At 43.1% G+C, this 15,909-nt stretch overlaps 1 protein-coding gene across 3 annotated transcripts in view; it reads right to left on the bottom strand.

Annotated features, from left to right (window-relative positions):
- LGR6 (leucine rich repeat containing G protein-coupled receptor 6) overlaps positions 1-15,909 on the bottom strand; it is a 213,893-nt gene that overhangs the window by 104,802 nt on the left and 93,182 nt on the right. For all 3 annotated transcript variants that reach the window (XM_033917341.1, XM_033917340.1, XM_033917339.1), the window contains exon 3: positions 387-458. In XM_033917341.1, coding sequence (XP_033773232.1) covers positions 387-458 — 72 coding nt within the window. The remainder of the gene's footprint in view (positions 1-386; positions 459-15,909) is intronic.

The following is a 15,909-nucleotide window of genomic DNA, read 5'->3' as shown; positions in this document are numbered from 1 at the left end:
TTTTCAGTCTGGGCCTTAACCCTAGTAAATTTACATAGAGATCAATGTAGGAGCATGACTTGATGTGTAAATTAGAGAATGACACGGTGAGAAAATTCATCACCATTCCCGTCCCCGCGGATAACCGCGGGGAGCCATCTCTATGTCATTCTTTAAGGAGAGAGGGAAGAATCAGAGTATGAATGGGCCCAGCCACTGGCCCTCAAGCCTTGCATTGAAGAACACTGGTGTAGATTGACTGAGTTTGAGATGGATACTAAAGAATGGCATGGAATGCTTTCCCACGGTTATCCGCGGGGACAGAAACGGTGATGAATTTTCTCACCGTGTCATTCTCTAGTGTAAATCCTTTGAATATTAGATCCAAAGTGTAAACTATTACTTACAACACTTTCAGGCTGTAGAGTCCAGAGAAGGCTTGCCATGGGATCTTAGATATTTGGTTTCCTGAGAGACGCCTGCAAGAGAGAATTGATCCATGTCATGAAATGTTCTCAGTTGTCTCTAGTATACCAACAGAAAAGTAACAGTTCATAATTCAGATCCAGTAGTTTGTTTACTAAAGTCTGGGCAAGCTGTGATGCTTTTTATTGGGCCAATATTGTTGTCAGTATACAAGCTTTCAAGACCCAATAGGCTTTGCTTCAGATTGCCAACTACCTCAAAAGTCAATCATTGCAGAGAAGAAATGGAATCTGAAGCTCGGAATGGGTTTGCTATAGTGAGCAAAATAAAATTGTACCCAGGACTAAGCTCGTATATAAAGATATATAGATCTATATAGGTTTCATCTCTACATCTTATTCAAAGAGATAACTGCACCATATTTAAAACTTTAAAGTGTTGGAAGAGTTTTTCGATTTGGGCTTCTACGTAAGTGCTATGATTGAGAGAAATAGAAATCAGTAGATTGGGATTTAACTCCATTTTTGGTCTTAGGAGCACTTTTCGAACACCATTAATGTACTATATAAAAAGTTAATGTTGGTTTTCCAATTGTACTTTCTATAGTCAACATATTTGCGATACGTAAACAGCATGCCTACAACAGTGTTTCCAAAGCAGGAGGTATCTTAACTGAGCAAATCAGATATATTGTGAGTCCACCAGGACAGATAGGAAAATAACTGAGAGTACCTGATCACTTATTCAATGGAAATTGTTTAGGATCCCCTTAGGATATATAAGCAATACATAAATAAATAGAAATAGATTTGGAAATCACAGGGCAGCCACATAGCAATGTGAAGGTTTCATCTTTACTAGGGATCACAGTTCTCATTGCGGTTTGTGTTCTGCATATTTGCCTGATTGGACCGACAATCGTAGGCTTTACACATGGCTCACTTCAGCAGTCCTGTATCAATGGACTATGCCCAAATCATTCAATGGCACATTCAGGTCCACGTCTGCTCGGATGGGGGTTATGGGTACACTTTGGTGCCGAAGGGCTGTCCAGTGGCGTGGTACAGGTAAGCAGCGCCCCTCCCCTGCCCTCTTCCCCCACCCCCTTCCCTTTCCCAGTACCTTTTTAACATCTCCAGCGTGAGAAATATGCCCCTGTCGGTGTCGGCTCGCCCTTTGGCATCATGTCCTAGGCGCAGGTCCTGGAAGTGATGCAGAGAGAGCGCCGATGCCGACAAGGGCAGCAACGTCACGCCAGGAGAAGTAAAAAAGGTATTGGGGGGAAGGCAAAGGGGTACCACACCCTTAGGAAGACCGTGCCCGGGGCATACCGCCCCCCCTCCCTGCACTCTCCTTACTATGCCACTGGCTGTGTCGCCATGCTTTGCTGGCTCAAAGATAAACACCTTGGCGCATGTTGTCGGAGTCATGCAAATTATATTATGTCGGCCAACACAACCACTAAAACTGTACCACTGCCCTCACGTTAGCTGGGAAAACTACGGTATGCTGGCTAAAAGGTCATCTGCTGTATCCTAAGGAGAATCTCTCATTATTTGGTGCAACTGTAACACCTGTCAACGCATTTTGGTATTTAGGGATAATTTCTGACTCTCAACTATCTTTTGCACCGCAAATGTCCGCTCTAAATAAACCATGCTTCTATAAGACAATTCATAACCCAACATCTATTTGATTTTCAAACTTTCTCCCACCTCCCACTAAACTAGATTACTGCAATATGATCTATTCTGGCACATCTAAAGGACGTATCAAGAAATGTCAAATGCTCCAAAATTGTGCAAGTCGAATGTTATGCAAAAAGCTAACATATTTGCTCATTTAACTCCTCTATTAAACAAAGTACCATTGGCTTCCAGTTGAACGACTAATTCAATTTAAAACCCTCTTTTTAACTTTTATAGAGCCCTTCGATATGAAACACCTGAATACCTTCGCCTGTTAACCGTTTCCTATACTCCGTCCCATAGCCTCGGACCACAGATTATTTATTTATTTATTTTTAAATTTTGTATACCGTTTTTATCCGAAATGATTTACAAGGAGTTACATACATAAAAAGGTAAGAATCCATACCAAAATAAGAGGATAAAACAAACATATTTAGTCTAGCATAAAATCAATTGCCTAGAAAGTGCATCAATACCATCAAAACATACATATTCAGTCTAACATAAAATCATTTGCTCAAAAAAATGCGTCAACATATAGTTGGGTCTTCAACATTTTCCTAAAGGAATTTCCTCTCTCTACATTGTCTAATCTGGGCAACAAAGCCATTCCATAACTTGACTCCTGCACACGTATAAGTCATATAGTGGTAAGGAAACCGGTATGCGCAAAATCAGTTATTTTAATGAGTATGAGTATGCCTCAGCCCCACCACTCCACCGCTGTGCTATATCTTGACTGCGGAGAGAATTATGTGGCACTTCATCATTGGCTGCTCATAACCATATTTTCTATATTACTAATCTTTTAAAATATTTTGTTTGTGATATAGTGAGTGTACTTAGCTTATATATTTTAGCTGTTGTCAGCCAACGCCTGGGAGATTAACCTGACATGTTTTGCACCGACTGGCGCTGTATCAAGGGTCTCCCGAGGTCGCGCGTGTCATCCGACTCGAATAGTGTCCAGAGTAAGATCATGTCGGGTTAAACTCCCAGGCGTTGGCTGACAGCAGCTAAAATATATAAGCTAAGTACACTCACTATATCACAAACAAAATATTTAAAAATATTTTAAAAGATTAGTAATATATAAAATATGGTTATGAGCAGCCAATGATGAAGTGCCACATAATTCTCTCCGCAGTCAAGAGATAGCACAGCGGTGGAGTGGTGGGGCTGAGGCATACTCATACTCATTAAAATAACTGATTTTGCATATACCGGTTTCCTTACCACTATTTGACATACTGATATTTGATTCTGGTAAAATATTACTTATTAAAATAGCCATATTTTTGGAGACACGTACAAGTCATGGCATTCGTATCTATATATTTAGGGTTCACCTTTGTTTTCAACAATGCCGCACCTACAGAGTGTAAGAATCTTTGTGGTTGATAACGAGACATCATGCTCTTAAAATTTCAGGCATCTTACCATATAGAAATTGATAACATAACATGATTGCTTTGTACTGAATTTGGAACACAACTGGCAACCAATGCAGTTGTCGAAGATATGGTGTAACATGCTCACATCTTAATGACCCAGTTATCAGTCTGGCCACGGCATTCTGGACCACTTGCAATGCCCTACACCCAGCCTTAGTGTTTAATGTCCAGCGTTGCGTGCAATTGGTAGTGCTATAGAAATAATAAATTCTTCTTCTTCTTACCTATCCCTTGTCTCACATGGCTGGAATCTACCAGGCATTCTGCCTTTTTTCCCACAGCCTCGGCGCGCTGAAATTCACTTCTCCGATTCATACAAAATTAATCTCAACTCAAGAAATTCTAACTTGCCGTCAAAACATGGTTATTTCACCAGGCTTTCTCCAAATGATGCGACAGTAATTTGGTCTTTGTGATCTGGTTAACTACGTACTTCCCCGGAATTCACGCTTCTGTCCTATCAAATTGTACTTCCTCTCTTATGTAACTTTTATTTTAAATTGTACACCACCTTGCTCTGTCTCCCTACAGCTACAGGTGGTATGGAAAATCACAAATAAATAAGTCAAAAATCCACTGCAATCTATGATGATGCTAAAGTTAGTGATTAGCTGAAACCATAAATAATTTACTCCACCCTATCATTCTGTTTAAGAACAGGACTAGCCCTGTGTATATCTAGCAACCTAAATCCATCTGGTAGGTCTAGCCCAGGGCAGAGTCAAATTTCTGGATACTGTCTTAGTGCCTGTGCCACGGTATACATCCCGTCACAGGGAACAGAGTATCCTAACAAGGAAACATATCTATGGAGATCAGAATTGACTAGAGAGGCAAAATGATGTGTGACCAGGCAGCCAGAACAGAAGGACATGTGGACCTTGATCAAGATGGATCACAGTGACATCATGTAACTTTGTCCAAGAAGCCTCAGGCAATGGCTTCATCCCCCTACCTCAGGGGTAGGCAATTCCGGTCCTCGAGAGCCACAGGCAGGTCAGGTTTTCAGGATATCCAAAATGAACATGTATGAGATGGATTTGCATGCACTGTTTCCTTGAGATTCACATCTATCTCATGCATACTTATTCTGGATATCCTGAAAACCTGGCCTGCCTGTGACTCTTGAGGACCGGAATTGCCTACCCCTGCCTTACCCAAACAGGCCTTGGCCTGTATGGGAGACAAGTAAAGATACTTCTAGGGCTGCATCCATGTCTATATTCCTTAGATAGGGCTGCCCAAGTCCGGTCCTCGAGATCTACTGGCAGGCCAGGTTTTCAGGATATCCATAATGAATATGCATGAGAAATTTTTGCCTGCACTGCCTTCTTGGTATGCAAATCTCTGTCATGCATATTCATTGTGGATATCCGGAAAACCTGGCCCGCCAGTAGATCTCGAAGACCGGACTTGGGCAGCCCTTCCTTAGCACATGGATTTTTAAACCTGTCCTAAGACCCCCATAGCCAACTGAGTTTTCAAGATAGGGGTTTTCAATGGATATGTATGAGATAATTTGCATATATGGAGCCTCTACTTTTTTCATGCATATTCATTGTGGATACTTGTATCTTTAAAACTCAGCTGGCTGTGGGATCCCCAGAGCAGATCTGAGAAGCCCTGCCATAGAAATTGGTAACTAGATCTCAGAGTTAGTTGTGTGAACTGCACAGATGGCTCTTTCATGCAAGGGAAGCATGTTGCAGCTCGTCCCTTGTACAAACCGCATTACTCGGTTGTTTTATTTGCCATTTTTATGCTCATTTTCTTTTATTTCCTAAAAGTTGTTTCCTTTGATGAGAATTTTCCCTTTGGGGATAAAATTCTTCTTCTCCTTGACAGTCAACACACGAGTTGATTTAACTGACGTCCGCTTTTCAGGTTGGCTAAAGGGGCCGCTGTTGACCCAGAATTCTGAACCCTCTCTCCCCTTCTTCAGAGCCTTGTTTAAGCTATTCTACAGTGGAAAAAGTTTTGAAGCCAGGGCTGTGAAGCTTGTGCTCCTTTTCAAGAAAATGTAATAAAGCTGGATTTAGGTTTCTTCTCTTTGTGGCACTAACAGTTGGTTTCCTAAATTTTTGCATGGCTTCTGAAATAAAAGGTTTGTATCTCTTATAGTGAGTGCCAGTAAGTATAAAAAAAAAAAAAAATTCCCTGGTAACACTCTGCAGCCGTTAGTGCCAGGCTGATTATGTCCATGATTGGACACAAGACGTGCAAAATGAATTGTGTGAAAAATTTGAACCTGCATCTTGTACAATTGGCTACAGTTTCTCTCTTGTTTACCGTTGATTATGATTCACTGTTGTACTTTGCTTTTGTTCGAGCCAAGAGTTACCTGGGCATCTTTGATATTCAGCAATGGTATCTGGATAATAAAAAGGCTGTCTGTCCTAAGTTGGCTAGGTAGCTATCCGAGTACTGCTTATGAATATCAGCGGTGTCCATGTAATTCCATGAACTGAATAATCCAGTGCTGGCATCCAAACAGGGGCTGGCAAGGAACATCCATGAATAATTTAGTTGTCATAAGAACAAAGAATAGCCTTACTGGGTCGGCCCATTGGTCCATCAAGCACAGTAGCCTGTTCTCTTGGTGGCCAATCCAAGTCACTAGTACCTGGCCAAAACCCAAGGAGTAGCAACATTCCAGCATCTTAAAGAATAGCCAGATTCTGGAACCCCAATGAGAGCAACATTCCGGAGCTGAGATTGTGATGTCATAATGCTGAGGCCTCAGTGCCTCAGAGCCAACCTCATCAGTGATGTTACAATGGCTTAATTGTCCTATATTTTTCTCACGTAAGAATATAAGAATAGCCATAGTGGGTCAGACCAAAGGTCCATCAAGCCCAGTAGCCTGTTCTCATGGTGGCCAACCCAGGTCACTAGTACCTGGTCAAAATCCAAGGAGTAGCAACATTCCAGCATCTCAAAGAATAGCAAGATTCTGGAACCCCAATGAGAGCTGAGACTGTGATGTCATAATGCCTCAAAGCCAACCTCATCAGTGATGTTACAATGGCTTAATTGTCCTATACTTGGCTCACGTAAGAACATAAGAATAGCCATACTGGGTCAAACCAATGGTCCATCTGTTCCAGTAGCCCGTCCTCACATTGGCCAATCCAGGTCACTAGTACCTGGCCAAAACCCAAAAAGTAGCAACATTCCATTCTACCGATCCAGGGCACGCATAGGCTTCCCCCATGTTTTAATAACAAACTATAGACTTTTCCTCCAGGAAATTGTCCAAACCTTTCTTAAAACCAGCTATGCTATCCGCTCTTACCACAACCTCTGACAATGCGTTCCAGAGCTTAACTATTCGCTGAGTGAAAAAATATTTCCTCGTATTGGTTTTAAAAGTATTTCCCTGTAACTTCATCAAGCGTCCCCTCTAATCTTTGTAATTTTGACGGAGTGAAAAATCGATCCACTTGTACCCGATCTACTCCACTCAGGATTTTGTAGACTTCAATCATATCTCCCCTCAGCCGTCTCTTTTCCAAGCTGAAGAGCTTTAATAAAAAAAAGCTGTCCACCATCAGCTGAGTAGTGTCCTCTGTGTTTCCAGCTATGGAGGAGAGTATGTCCTTTTATGAACCAGAAAGAGTGCAACTATATGGCCCGTTTACAGGGCTGTGCATAGCAGTCAAAAAGATTTCAAGTTCAAGTTTCAAGTTTTATTAATTTTAATATACCGACCATCAAATTAATATCTGGCCGGTTAACAATAAATTTAAAAGATAGAAAGACTTAAATAAAATAGTATAATGTGAACATGAATAACATTACAGGACAAACTGGAGAGAGAGGGGAGAGGAGGGGAAAAGTTACATATTTGAGAAGAAAAAGGAGATAGTGGGGTTTTGATAGGACATAAGGGGTGGGGTCGCTTTATCAAAGCGGTTTGTTGCTGGTAAGAAGAAGAGAAATAATGAGTCTAAACGTTAGCGAAAGCATCGCGGAATAGGAAAGTTTTTAGGCTGGCCCTACAGTATCTGAGCACTTGTGGAGTTATCTGCAGAGGTGTGAGGGGGGGGGGGGAGGTCAAAGAATCTGAGAGGGAGCTTCGCTCATCTGAGGTCTCATTCATTCGTTTCTCCATAGCACCAACTTCATACATCTTAATGGAATTCTTCTTACCGATACCACAATTAGCTCATGACATTCCCCTCGAGCTTGCCTTGCCCTCCGTGCAGGAGTGACGCACTTGTCGAAGGAGGTCATCCTCTTGCAGACGTTATTCTACTCAACTGAATTCAGTAGCACAAAAAAAAAAAAAACAACCAAAACTTGAACTCCTGAAAAGTGGGTTAGCCGGCGAGAAATCGGTCAGGATGGCGTAACTGCTCAAACTTCCTTCGTTTATGACCTTGGACATCAAGGATTTAAGTGATCACTAGGCACAGAGGGGGTAATTATGATCAGAATACTGGCACATTCATGCAAAAATGTCAATATTCCAGCCATCCACAGTTCTATAAAAAGGCATTTGGGAGAGGAACAGGAGATGCAAGCCTTACAGATGTGCAACACAGTAAAGGGGGGAGGACACGAAGCACCCCTCCTTCCTCTCTGCCCCACGCTCCTTTCCTTGCCCCTCGCCTTCCAATGTATCTTTCTTACTTCCCCGGCCCGTGTCGGCATCAGTGCTTTCTCTGACATCACTTCCGGGACCCACGCCTAGGAAGCGACATCCGACATGGGACATGCTGCTCACGCTGGAGAAGTTAAAAAGGCACGGGGAAAGGGACTGGGGAGCAGGGTAGAGGGCTGGGGAGGGGATGCCACCACCCCAGGCACTGCTCACCCTCACTGCACCACTGGTGCAACAGCAAACCAAAAGGAAGTGAGTCACCAGAGGACAAGATGCGATCGTATTAAATATAAGAACGTAAGAATCGCTGCTGCTGGGTCAGACCAGTGGTCCATTGTTCCCAGCAGTCCGTTCACGCGGCGGCCCTTAGGTCAAAGACCAGGGCCTTATTTGAGTCTAGCCCTACCTGCATATATTCTTTTCCAGCAGGAACTTATCCAACTCTGTCTTGAATCCCTGAAGGGTGCTTTCCCCTATAACAGCCTCCGAGAGAATGTTCCAGATTTCTAACACTCTCTGGGTGAAGAAGAACTTCCTTATGTTTGTACAGAATCTATTCCCTTTAACTTTAGCGAGTGCCCTCTTGTTCTCTTCAATATTAGAAACTGAATCTATTAAAATTCTTGTCCATTCATTGATCATTTCACATTTAGATTACTGTAATTCCCTTTTCAATGGATTACCGCAAAAAGAAATTCGACGCCTTCAACTAATCCAAAACTCTGCTATAAAGCTCATTTATAACTTAGGCAAGTATGACCATGTTACACCAGCTTTGAAAGACGCCCATTGGCTTCCTGTGACACACCGTATCTCTTACAAAATTATTTTACTGACATTCAAAATAAAATCTTCACACTTACCATTATTTCTTCACAAATTACTTATTCCTCTCTACTCCTCTCGAACTCCGAGATCTACTAATCAAAACTTCTTGCTAATTCCCTCTATAAAAGAATTCTACTACACACGAAAAATAAATTTTGCCGTATCTGCCCCGACACTGTGGAATTCCCTTCCACAACCGCTTCGAGAAGAACAACATCTTGAAAAATTCAAGAAGAGTCTAAAAACTTTCCTATTCCTAGACGCTTTTTCTTCCGTTTAAATTTCTCCTCACCATCATACTTCTACATACTATTCCACATCACTTACAATTCCCCCACCCTATCTGTTATAACCTAACCCTTCTATCTCCATTTTCTCTCTACAATGTAACTTTACCCACCCTTCCCCTTCTTGCCCTCACTATCCAGTTTGTCATGTTAAAGTCATTAATGTTCACTACGTGTTTTAATTTTATTTTATTTTTTTTATTTTTAATTTTTTTAATTACTCGTACCATTTATTTTAGAAAAACTTTTAAACTTTATGTAAACCGGCTAGATATTTGCTTGATAGTCGGTATATTAAATTCTAAATTCTAATAAACTTGAAACTTGAAACTTGGAGAGGGTGAACAATCAATTTCTCTACTAAGTCAATTCCCTTCTGTATCTTGAATGTTTCGATCATGTCCCCTCTCAGTCTCCTCTTTTCAAGGGAAAAGAGGCCCAGTTTCTCTAGCCTCTCATTGTACGGCAACTCCTCCAGTCCCTTAACCATTTTAAGTGCTCTTCTCTGGACCCTTTCGAGTAGTACAATGTCCTTTTCCATGTACGGCGACCAGTGTTGTACGCAATATTCCAGGTGGGGGCGTACCATGGCCTACTACAGCAGTATGATAACCTTCTCCGATCTGTTTGTGATCCCCTTCTTAATCATTCCTAGCATTCTATTTGCCCTTTTCGCCACCGCCAAGCATTGCGCGGACGGCTTCATTGACTCGTCTACAAGTACTCCCAAGTCTCTTTCCTGGGGGGCTCTCCGAGTACTGCACCGGGCATCCTTGCGGCAGCGGCGTAGGGAGGGTGAGCGGCGCCCGGGGCACTGGCGAGCAGCCACCAACTTACTGCCTGCGTCGGCTTCGGCACTCTCTCCGATGCCACTTGCTAGGCGCAGGTCCCAGAAGTGACGTCAGACAGAGCACCGAGGCCGATGTGGGCAGCAAGTTGGTGGCTGCTCGTGCCAAAGTTAAAAAGGTATGGGGGGGAAGGGAAGGGGCGCATGCGGCAGCGGGAGGAGGAGTAAGCGTGCCGGCGCCTTGAACAAGATGGCCTGGCAATTGAACCTTTGCCATCTGCACAACATCATACGTCACTGCCACAAAGCCACTGGCAAGCTCTATGTATAACCCATTTTAACAGGCCTAGCGTGTCCAGTGCCCCTATTGGTAGGGCGTGCCAAGACAAGCATAAACAGGGGAGAAAGCTGATTCTACTGTTGCATTTCATTAGCCCATTCTTCCTCCTCCACACTCCAGCACAATAATGCTCTGTATAGATGGAGGGCCAACGTGTCATTACCACTGTTTATTGTCAATCAGCAAAATCCTCTGTCAAATTCCATTTGGCTGCCCTTCTCCCCTCCCCCACATCCATACTTAAGCCTCTGCTGTAAATCAGCATTCCAGGCAGATTTCTTCCATTAGACGCATCATTGGAAGCCAAAACACCATGACGCTCAATCAGAATTTTCTTTGCAATGCGATTAAAAAAAAATAAAAAAAATTTTTAAATGATTTTAACAGTACTGGAAATGCTAGAAGGAGCTGGATGGTGCCAGAGGGTATGGCTCATTTTCCTCTTTGTAGTCTTCCCCAAACTGTTTTTCCTCTAGGGAAAGTTACCTTATAAAATTATCGCGTATATGTGTCTGTCCCATTCCTTTACAGGAGTCCCCCTTCAAAAAAAAAACAAAAAACTTTTGAAACATTCAATTTGATTTTGATTTTATTTTATTTCTTATATACCGCTATACCGTGAGGTTCGAAGCGGTTTACAATAAAGATACATTAAAGATACAATTAAATAAGATAAGTAAAGATAGGTACTTGGAAATTCCCTTACTGTCCCGAAGGCTCACAATCTAGCTAAAGTACCTGAGAAAAACAATTAATGAATAGTAAAGATGTGAAATATAAAGACAGAGATAGAAACAAGATATGAAACATCCCATCAAGATGAATAAATTAAATTAGGATTAAAAAGAGAAAATAAAATAACGATAATAATAAATATATAAAAAATGCAAATTTCAGGAGGGTCAGGTTAGATTTTGAAACCTGCACTGCCATTGGTTAGTGCCTGTGGTTACAGAAGGAGCTGAATCATCACTTTCCTTAATAAGACACCTCAAAGAATTACAATCAACCTGGATAGGGTTACCAGACGTTCAGATTTCCCCCGGACAGGTCCTTTTTTCCCGAGGACATGTCCGGGCTCCGGATGGCTTTTCAAAACCCAGCACTTTGTCCGGGCTTTGAAAAGCTTCTAATCACGGGCGGCGCCAGGATGGCATCTGCGCGTGCGGTGGATTCAACGCGGTGACATCGCACCAGCACATGCGCAGATACCATCCCAACGAGCAAAACAGGTCGAGGGGGGCTGGGCGTGGCTCGGGCGGGATGGGGTGGGAATCGGGCGGGATGGGGTATGGCTGGGCAGAATGGGGCACCTACACCTGGATCAATATTTCAGAAAAGAACCAGGCAGCATCAATGACATATTGAGCACTCTTTCAGCTTTAGGCAACCCCATCCCAAATAAGATGTAGCAGAACTTTAAAAAAAAAAAAAAAAAAAGCCACAGAGAAACCCAATCAATCAAATTGATAAAGGGGATGGAACAGCTTCTTTATAAAGGAAGGCTAAACAGGTAAGGACTGTTCAGCTTGGAGAAGGAGGGGATAGAGCAGGGGTGTCCCAACATCAGCCCTTGTCCAGTCAGGTTTTCAGGATTTCCCCAATGACTATGCCTATGATCTATTTGCATATAGTGGATAGAGCGCATGCACACAGAGCTCGAGCATATTCATTGAGGAAATTTTGAAAACCCAACTGAGTTGCAGTCCTCAAGGACAGAGGTTGGACATAGAGAATGACACAGGGACACATTTTTCCCAGTCCCCGCAGGAACTTAATTTTCCCGTCCCGTTCTCGTGAGTTCTGCCGCTGTCCCTGCCCCATTCCAATAAGCTCTGCCTTAACCGCACAAGCCTTGGACACTTATGATTTTAAAGTGTTTGAGGCTGGTGCAGATGAGGAAAGAGCTTTCAAGAATGGGGCAGGGACAAGAAAAGAACTTGCCGGGACAAGAAAATGAGTTCCTGCAGGAATGGGGAAAAATTTGTCCCCATGTCATTCTCTACTTTCCACCTCCCCTCATCCCCCAACATCTCCCAACAACCCCTGTACCTTCAGATGACAAAATCGGTAGGAAGGAAAGCCCACTCCCTCCTGCCTATAGAGCCACGTGCTCAGAATGATGGACCATATCATTCCCAATGCATCTTGGGATGCAGTGGATGGGGGCCTAAGGCCCTGATTGGCACTAAATCTAGATCAAATATTGTTAATAGTGCACACTCTTTGCAAATAGCCACATAAAGGGCAAATTTATAATCTAGGCACCTGCGTTTACACGCCCCTTATGCGCATATGTAGAATACCATCATTTACATTATGGGCTGATAATAAGATATCGCTGCATCTTATTAGTACGTATACAGATAACCTCATAAGAGTAGCAGAGTACCTAAGCACTATTCTACAACACCCATTTAACTTAGGATATATTTGTAAGTGGGGATACAGAGGGGCACAGCATGGGTGAGATATGGGCAATCTTACTCTTAAAATGGAGAAATACTATCTCTGTGCAGCCAAGATCATGGAAACTATTAAAGAAGTCACACATTCCATAACTCTGCCTATTAGCAGTTTATATGTCTCCATTCAAGCCCTCAAGTTGCAAATACCTTCTCCTTATTTAAATAAACTTCTCCTGGTCCTTGGAGCAGAGATTTGCATGTTTCCTGCTGAGAGGACACAATGTGGGAACAGAGTTTGCTAACTAGCTCAAGCAGGCTTGATGTAAACAGTTATTTTGTTAACTTCTATTTCATTCCATCAGTCAAATGCACCAAATTGGTTGAAGGCATCTCCTCTACAGATTGCCCTGCACCAGGCTGGCTCAACCATTACACAGACTAGTGGTCACTCCTGGGGAGGGGTAGGAAAGAGTAGCTACTCTCAAAGCAAAACAAGAGATCTTGACAGTCATATAAACTTTTATCTGCCAAGAGAGGGGGAAATTTTCCAATAGGCCCTGTAGTGGGTAAACAACAATTTTCAGAAATTTCCCTCAGCATATAGACACATATATGAAATAAAAGTTTAACATTGAAAAGTCAATGTGTAATTATGCATTATTCACCGAATTCTTCCAAGTCGTCTAAGTCTTGGGGTTACCATGACTGTTCAATTTAATTATTAGATTTTCAGGGTGGGAAGGTCTGGGGCAGTGGCATAGTATGGGGAGGGGGGGGGCAGGGGGGCAGCCGCCCCAGGTGCCGCCTTGGTGAGGTCACAGGCACCAGTCCTCCTCTCTGCCCCTCCCCCCCCATCATATGTGCATGCCGCTTCCATTCCTTGTACCTCTGTAACGTTCCTGGCGTGAACAGCAACCCCCAAACTGCTGTTGCGCCAGCGTTGGCTCTTCCTCTGATGTCACTTCCTGGACCTGCACCTAAGAAGTGACATCAGAGAGAGATCCGATGCGGGTATCAAACTGGTGCCGCTGCCGGAATGTTAAAGAGGTATGGGGAAAGGGAAGGGGGGTGCAGCAGGAGAGAGTGGAGGTGGGGGGCAGAGAAGAGGGCAGGGGAGGGGTACCACTGCCCTGGGCACCTCTTAACACTGCATACGCAACGCTATATGTTTAACAAGTACTAGATGGTCTCTTCTCAGAAGGACAGCAAGCAAAAGATTGACCCTTAATCCTACTGAAAATGCAAATCCAGCGGAAACGAAAACTCTGTGGAGATGGGGGATGTTCAAGATGCAGCTTTATTTAACCCTTTCAGGACCAAGGGACATATTTGTCCCATAACTTTAAAATCCTATAAATTTTGATTGGGATAGTCTACAGTTCTAAATTTGATATGTACGGATTCCATATGATACTGCCTTTATGTAAACAAACTGGTTCCGACATTCATTCATTAGCGTCGTTGCTAGATTGACGAGAAGATTCACTTGCCACACTGTCCATAAGCCAGAAGTTTGATTTTTTTTTTTAAAAAAAAAAGATATTTCACAAAAAAAATCAATTTTTTGGCATCTGCAAGCCCTTTTTACCATAAAAATGTCGTCAAAACCACAAAAATTGGCCTACGATCCTTATGGTCCTGAAAGGGTTAAAAATATACAAACTCGCAATCCACGTAAAATATATCTAGGACCCAAACCGTTGGGAACTGTGGACCTAACACGGTCCGTGTTTTGACAATGCTGTTTTCCTCAGGGGTCCCTAAAAGTCCTGATATAAAAACACGTGGATTAAAAACTGAAAACAATACTGAGTCGTAACTCTGCGCGGATGAGGATTCCTTAAAAGTGGGGGAAAAAACACGCGTGAAGGCATAGCCTCTTTCAACATTGCTAAGGGACACGTAGTGATTGCCCTGGGAAAAATTACACTTTCCTCTCTAAGGGGGGGGGGGGGAGGGGGAGTTCCTCTCCAAGCCCCCCCCCCAATGGCAACACCAACACGTCTAAGTAAAATCGGCAGGGAGGTTCCCCCACATCCCCCTCAGAGCACTTTAAAGTTACCTTTTAATCTGGTGTGCTGATGTCTGGCGCACATTTGTCTTAGCGGCTTTATCCCGCGCGCTTTCGTCTATGAACCGGGAATCATCAGTATAGAGGTGATACTGAAAACCACGGGAGGAGATCAGTGCACTGAGGGAGTGTGTATAGATGGAGAAAAGAAGAGATCCCAAGACAGAACATTAAGGTACACTAATTAATAGTGGTATAGCAGTAGAGGAGGATCCACCCTTGTATACACTGAAAGTGCAATGGAAGAGAGAGGAAGAAAACCAGGAGAGAAGAGAATCCTGGAATCCCAGTGAGGACAGCGTATCGAGGAGTAGGTGGTGATCATCAGTGTCAAAGGCAGTAGATAATTTGAGAAGGATGAGGACAGAGTAGAGGCCTTTGCATCTAGCCAGGAACAAATCATTGGAGACTTTAACAAGGGCAGTTTCCGTGGAATGTAGTGGGCAAAAGCTTGATTGAAGTGAGTCAAGAAGATCTTGAGATGAAAGGAAGTCCAGGCAACCATCATGGACAGTACATTCAAGAAGTTTGGAGAAAAGAAGAAGGGAGATGGGGCGATAATTGGAGGTGCATGTGGGGTCTAGTGAGGGTTTTTTGAGGAGAGGTGTAACTATGACATGTTTGAAGACTTCGAGACCAGTTGCAGTGATTGGTTGAGGATGTGACAGGAAGGATGACACTGGGAGAGATAGTGCCGAGTAGGTGGGTGGGATTTGGATCACAGGAGCAGCTAAAATGTGAAGTTTCCTCTTCAGTGATTTCAGAAAAGGTGGCAATGGTTGAAGAGAGGTTGTCAGAAGGGACAGGTGGAAGGGGGGAGGGGGATGTGACCTGGTTGAAAACTCAAGGTGAATCTTCTGAACCTTATTGTAGAAGAACTCAACCATAGTCTGGGGAGAAAGTGAAGGGGGGGATTGGAGTTGAGGGCACTTTGAGTAGAGAGTTTACTGTGGAAAGAGATAGTAAGGGTTAGAGCTAAGAGAGTTAATTAAAGGATGTAGTAAATCTCTCTCTACTTCAAATCACCACCTG

The sequence above is a fragment of the Geotrypetes seraphini genome, chromosome 13 (genome assembly GCF_902459505.1).
Source record: "Geotrypetes seraphini chromosome 13, aGeoSer1.1, whole genome shotgun sequence".
NCBI classification, from domain to species: domain Eukaryota; kingdom Metazoa; phylum Chordata; class Amphibia; order Gymnophiona; family Dermophiidae; genus Geotrypetes; species Geotrypetes seraphini.
This window is presented reverse-complemented; position numbering and strand designations above follow the sequence as displayed.